The following is a 6,736-nucleotide window of genomic DNA, read 5'->3' as shown; positions in this document are numbered from 1 at the left end:
ACAAGACTTGGCACCCTGGCGTGATGGTAGTTTTATAGTATGGACTCCAGAATAGCGGAATTTTCCCCGATTGAAGCTCTGTGCGGTGATTTCAGTGAATTTCGTGATGAACAGAGCGGCTCTACCTTTCTTACAAATAAAGCAACCAGCTTACCAACCCAACCTCATACTCCTCTACATCTAACATCACAGCCGTCCAATGAGGATATAACACCGATAGTCAATAGGTGGGGCCAGCTTTAGTCTAACATATCGACGGCTCTGATCACTTCCACCTCCGAGAGGAGAACTCGTTGTGATAACTGAGAACGATAGTCGACCCTCGTGTCCATCCCTTAAAACCCTAAACATTTCTCTAATTCCCCGTTAAATCCCAAACGTCTCTCCCCGTTTTCACCATTTTCAGCCCAATTTTGATCTGATCTTAGGTGATTGAGTTCATCTCTGCAGTCCATTGTCGGTCATGGACACAGAAGAGAAGATATCGAACGATCAGGAAGGCGTTGATGACAGCGAAGAGACTGACGCAGTAGAGCTCATCCTCTTTCAAGTCTCTGAATGCTATGTTTATTTGGTAAGCCTTTGGGTTCTGATCTCTATTCGCGTCAATGTTATTTGTGGGGTTTTGGGAATCAACATTGTAAGCCCAATTCTCTGTAATTGTCTGTGATCGAGGGTTTATGTTGTGGATTTGTTGTCGGGATTTCGGGAACCAATGATTTTATTCATAATTTATTGAGTTCTGATGATAATCCTCCATGGTGTCAATCGAGAAATGAACCTATTTTCTCTTCGTGCATCTAATTGGAGCTGGAGAACAAGAGGAATGGAGTAAGGGGATCAAGTTTCTGAGACCCTAATTGCTTAAAGGAAAAAAAAATGGCGGTAATGAATCAGGAGATGGTTTATGAGTTTTTTGAGTGGCTTATACTGGTCGGGTATGAGTGGGTTTCTGAGATTTAATGGAATCAATGCATTTTGCCATCACTAAAATATAGTGCATTTGGAGATGATAGTCAAGGGAAATTGATACAGAATTTTATGAAATCTTCATGGATCTAACTCTTGATAATGGAATCCTAATGAAATCTATTGGGTCTAATGCTTGACTATGGAGTCCTCATGGATTTAAATGATAAATGCCAATTCCGTGATGTTACGAGGGAATTTGTTTCGTTTGATCAATTTTTCTTAAGAGTCATGCTGAATCCTACAGATCCTAACAATGTTTGCATTTCGGATATAAACTTCTTAAATTTTATGTGTTTCAGTCCGGGGATGGTTCAATTCCCTTGAACTCTATTTGGCTTCTAACAATTTCCCATGTATACCTGAGAACACTTTCATAAGCCCGGTGAACGCTATTCGGGTTTCAAGAATTTAATTGTGGAATACTAAGTTTTTTGGGACAAAAAATACAAAAAAAGGTGCTTTATTAAAATTTTTGGCTCTCCTTGTCAATAAATGTTTCTTTTGCTACATAACAATTAATTCCACCAGTTGGGATGCTCATTAGAGAATTTTGAGGTTGTTATGGCTATGATGAATTGAATTATTGTCATGTTCAACACCATAAAATCTCTCCATTCTGTGAGAATCTGGAGACAGTCACGTATTCAATCATAAACTAGATGATCATTTGCATGCTCTCTCTCTCTCTCTCTCTCTCTCTCTCTCTCTCTCTCTTTCCTTTTAAATTGTACAAAGTAGAGATGCTGTGAAGATTTATGGAAATAGTAACAGTTTCCAATCAGTACTTTAATCTCTTTCAGTCTTTGTATGGATTGTGTTTAAGTTATTTTGATGTCAACCTAATCTTGTTGTATGTTATTAATGCAGATACCCCCAAGGAAAAGTGCAGCTTCCTACAGGTTTTCACTCAACAGTTCTGTTAAAACTTGATATTTTGATATCCATTGACTTGATTTTCTTAAGACATTCTTGATTTTAGTGTTCACATATTTATGCTAATCTGCTGCTGACTAGAAGGCTAAATTTGTTGTTGTATATTTAATTTTTATAGTTGCAGTGATCTTAGTCAATATATATTACATGATAAATTTTCACAAATTCCCCTCGTAGTTAATGGCTTATTATGAATGTTCATTCATGGAATGGAAAAAATAATATTCAAGATAAAAAAAAAATAGAACAAAAAGAAAAAAATGAAAAAAGAAGTAGAAAAAGTATGGAACCAAAGTCAATTGGAAACCTATGCATTCTGCAATTAATGTTAGGATGTTGTTGAGTCAAATTTATGTAATATTGGCTTTAAATGTAAGGTTGTGTTGTTAGCTCCTTCAGTCCAGTTGTCTAAAGAATCAGCTTAGGATGTTGATCACAATTTTACCTTGGACTTATTTGAAAATCAAAAGTCAAAGCTTCTGTTTCATCTTGTCATGGATCTTGGAGGTAAGAAAGGTAAGTTTGTGAGATACTTGAGTGCTTTCCATGCAAGAAAAATTCACACAAAAGCTTTGTTTTATATTGGATAGTTGCATATATCTTTTGAAAAGTTGAAAAGTCCTTAGAGCTGTTTTTTTTATTTTATTTTATGGTTTATCAATCAATCCAGACTGAGGACAATTTATGCTACAGTAACCGATTCATCTGGACTGTAAAGGTGATTGTGCTGTGAAATTATACATCTCTACAGGGGTCGACCAAACCATTAGAGTTGTGTTGTACTTTTAAGTTTTCTGGACCTTTCCACTTTGTTGATGACATCCTTAAAAGATCCCTTTCCAGATTTGGGTATAAATATCTCATTTTCAGCTCATAACCTCCTAAGGGCAATTGAGAGCTAGAGAGAAATTGAATTATAGAGATCTTAGTGGGGCACTCCTGAATTGTGCTTTGATTCTTTATTGATTTGAAAACCTACAACCATTCTCTCAATTGTGTATGATTCTCTATTCAATCCCATCCTTGGAGTGAGTTCAAGGAGGCTATATGGTACCACACCTTGGAAGATCCATAAGAGGTGATCAAAGGGATCATGTTGGTCAACTATTAAGAGTTCCAACATAACTAAGCCAAAGGGTGGATTAATGATAGAATATTTTAAGTCAACACTTGTTTTCATATGGTGCACCCTTGAATTTATGAATTTGTGATTAAAATATATGTTTTATTATTGGGATACTTCATTAATTTTCAGATTTTTAGTTTGGGAAAGAGTATCAAAGCATAACTTTTTATTCTTTAAAATTAATTGGAACAGTTGATTCTTGTGAATGTTTAGATAAGTAAGAATTATGTTTTGAAGTTCTAATTAATTTTTTTTTTATTATAATTGATGATCGTCATTTTGGTTTTGGTGTACCATAGGAGGTTGAATTTTGAAAATTTGGAGTAAAACATTTCTAATTCAAATTTTATTATTTTAGTATTGTTTGTTTTAATTTTTGAATTAAGGAATCTACTAAATTTTTTAAAATTTAATTTCATTAAGAATTGAATGAATTATGAGACTAAAATAGTAGTTGCATACAGTATAATTTTAATTTCAGTTTTGGAATTTTGTGGATTTATTTTAAATTAATTTCTTGTCCAAATTAAGTAATTCTTATGTTATTAGTTTTCTTTTTTAGTTATAATTCATGAAAAAAAATTTTAAATCTAAATTTTCGTGAGAAACAAAAGAAAAATGAACAAAAATAAAACCTGTTTGAATCATATTTGGTTTTTTTTCGTGACAACTTTGCTAATTTATAGTAAATTAATTTCTCATCAAATTGCACAAAGTTGAAGTAGTTTAATTTTTTTTAAGACAAAAGTTACCCAAAATTTTCAAAAATAAATTCGGTTATATTTTATGTGACAAATTGGTTTAAGTATTGACAAAGTTAAAGGTTTGAAAAGGGAAAGGAGAAAAAGTGACTTGTTTCATTAAGTTTAAAGGAAAAAAAGATCCCTTTTTCTATTAAGATAAAATTGTTATAAAAAGCAATAAGTTAAAAAATAAACAATTCTAGAAATGACTTAACCCTTAAAGCAAGTTGCTTTAAAACTCAAGTGAAATAAAATAAAATAAAAAACATCTTAGTTTGGCTTGGAAAGATAGAATTGCAAAAATGGTTAAATGATCTTTTTCCATTTCTTGGTGACCGTATTGATGATTCTACTAAATGGGGCTTCCAAATTCATATTCTGTCTCTTTTCCTTCATTTTTTTTTTTTTTTGTTTGTTTGGGGAGCAAATCTATATGCACATTATTGCTATCTGTCAATTGGGCATATTATTTGTTGATTTGGCATTCTGGCTACCTAAATTCTACTAAAGTTTTGATTTCTTCTATTTTCTGTAAAAGCCCATATGACATCAGATGAAATGAATTTGTAGGGGGGTGTTCCCCCCAACCCCCAACCAAAAATTTTACCGCTGAAATTTTATTTACACTTATGGAGGATGAAGATTTTATAATCTGAAGTTCATTTTAGGGCTGATGAATGGAATGTCAACAAATGGGCCTGGGAGGGGACACTGAAAGTTGTTAGCAAGGGAGAAGAATGCATTATCAAACTTGAAGATAAGAAAACAGGTAAGAACATACTGGGATTCCTATGAAAAGGAAAGTATATCCTCAAATTACAATTAGAAGAAAATGGAATGACTTCCTCTATGTTATTTGTATTTTGCCTATTAATGATTTGATAATTCAAACAGGTGAATTATATGCTCGGGCATTTTTGAGAAATGGAGAACCACATCCTGTGGAGCCTGTAATTGATAGCAGCAGGTTGAGTCATTTGTCACTGAAACCAAAATCCGTTTTTATTGAACTGTTACTTTTGAAGCATTGTGCTGTTAAGTTATGCACAAGTATGTAGTCAAACTTGGAATCAAACTTTGAAGTGTTAATTTAAGTTTGTTTACCTTGATGTTCTCTTGTTTTGCTTCAAAATTGATTTTTTTTTAGTTATGGGTGCCTAAATTTAAATCCTTTCTTCTGCAGATACTTTGTTCTTCGTATAGAAGAGAACATTGGTACGCTACTAAGCTTCCTTCTTCCTTCTTGTTTCAATTTCTTCATTCAGCATAGCTGCTAAATGATTTTGTTTCCAATCATAACTTCTCCTCTTTGTTTCTGTTTCTAATATAGATTATAGACTGTACAATTTTATTCTTCTTAATTTTTATTTTTATTTTTTTAGTATTGCCTCAAACAGCAGCTAAAGGATTGGCTAACATTGTTTCCAGCCTTAATTCTTTCTCACTCTCACACACTCACAACACACACACACACAATGAGGAAGATAAAAAAAATGGAAAGAAAAGATAAAAGAGCATGAAAATCCATCTTACCTGATTTTGAAAATTTTAAGAATAAAATGTTCTGTATTTCAAGAAACCAATACTCAAATCCCCCTAGCAACATGTAATTGCTCATGCATTTGAATTTTAGTATAAAAAATTAGAGTATAACTGGAAGACAATGATACACACCAAGCTCATACAACTGTAACCCTGGGAAGCAGCATATGATAATCCTTAGTTGAAATATTTTCAAGCTGGCTTCAATTTAGTGAAAATGTTTTTATCACTTAAAGTATCTGACATGCTATTTTACATGGGATGCAACTACTTTGAAACCTTCATGATTCTAGAAACATTGATATTATTATTATTATCACTAGTGCTAGTCATAGTAGCACATCTAGTAGAAAGTTTCTTGAGAACCCACAAGTCAAAACTACTTGAACCATTGTCAGCCTTCTTATATGATGCTCATATTGGGAAGTAGTAAATATTATAATGCTCTATTTACTTTCTCTGGTTATCTTCTATATCTAGTTCCTTTTTCCATCATGTCACTCATTTGGGAATTATGCAGGTGGTCGTCTTCGACATGCTTTCATTGGCCTTGGGTTTAGAGAAAGGCCGGAAGCTTATGACTTCCAGGCAGCCCTGCATGACCATATGAAGTATCCTCAAATTCATCTATATGAAGTTTTACCATTTCCTTCTGTCATATGCTGCATATTCTACCAGTCTTGAGCACTTAGTATAAATTAATATTGTGATGCATGTTTCCCAGCTCTAAGACTTGTTTTCACAGATGTGTCCTCTTAAATTGTTGAAAAGATATCTGAACAAAAAGAAAACAGCTGAAGAGATGGAACAGCATTACCAGAAAGCTTCATCTGTGGATTACAGTTTAAAAGATGGGGAGACTCTAGTTCTACAAATAAAGAATGTAAGTTCACTAGCATCCCTTTGTCAGCTATCCTTACATTGCAAACTGTCCATGAGCGTTTTAATAGAACTTAACCCTTGCTGGTGTAACAGAAAAGTGGGCATGGGGTGAAGTCCAAGTTTTTTGAGCAGCAGAGTATGAACAATCTCTCACTGGAAGAAAAGACCAACCAAAAAGAGCCAATTTGTATCAAACCCCCGCCACCTCCACCAGGACCACTTTCACCTGCTGGTAAGGGCCCAAATTCCCCATCAAACTGGGTACCAAATTTCAACCTGGAGGGAACTTCCAAAGATGAGGCCCAAGACTCCATAAGAGAATCAAAAGAACCACCTTCTCTTGAAAAGCAAAGCCCCCAAGATACACCAGATGATGACTTCGGGGATTTTCAAACAGCAGGATAGTTTGATTTTGTTTATGTATACACTCAAATGCCTGAATTTTTTTAGTTTCTGTTTTTCTAAATGGTTTGATGTATGTGGTGGTGGTTGCAGTTGTATCAGTATCCCCAATGAAAATTTCCCTTTTTCTGCTACA

General features: G+C 33.9%; 1 protein-coding gene across 1 annotated transcript; it reads left to right on the top strand.

Annotated features, from left to right (window-relative positions):
* The first annotated feature begins 251 nt into the window (after window positions 1-251).
* LOC117926434 (uncharacterized protein At1g03900) lies at window positions 252-6,736 on the top strand. The gene is made up of 8 exons (XM_034845533.1): window positions 252-574; window positions 1,840-1,871; window positions 4,443-4,543; window positions 4,669-4,741; window positions 4,958-4,989; window positions 5,837-5,927; window positions 6,088-6,199; window positions 6,292-6,736. Exons 1-8 carry the CDS (start codon window positions 464-466, stop codon window positions 6,601-6,603), a joined length of 864 nt encoding a protein of 287 aa, XP_034701424.1. The 5' UTR covers window positions 252-463; the 3' UTR covers window positions 6,604-6,736.

The sequence above is a fragment of the Vitis riparia genome, chromosome 12 (genome assembly GCF_004353265.1).
Source record: "Vitis riparia cultivar Riparia Gloire de Montpellier isolate 1030 chromosome 12, EGFV_Vit.rip_1.0, whole genome shotgun sequence".
Taxonomy (NCBI): domain Eukaryota; kingdom Viridiplantae; phylum Streptophyta; class Magnoliopsida; order Vitales; family Vitaceae; genus Vitis; species Vitis riparia.
This window is presented reverse-complemented; position numbering and strand designations above follow the sequence as displayed.

Coding starts and splice junctions, on each gene's coding strand:
- LOC117926434 (XM_034845533.1), top strand. CDS start 464: ATGGACACAGAAGAGAAGATATCGAACGATCAGGAAGGCGTTGATGAC. Junction 5,928..6,087: donor GCCCTGCATGACCATATGAA/GTATCCTCAAAT, acceptor ATTGTTGAAAAG/ATATCTGAACAAAAAGAAAA. Junction 6,200..6,291: donor TAGTTCTACAAATAAAGAAT/GTAAGTTCACTA, acceptor CTGGTGTAACAG/AAAAGTGGGCATGGGGTGAA.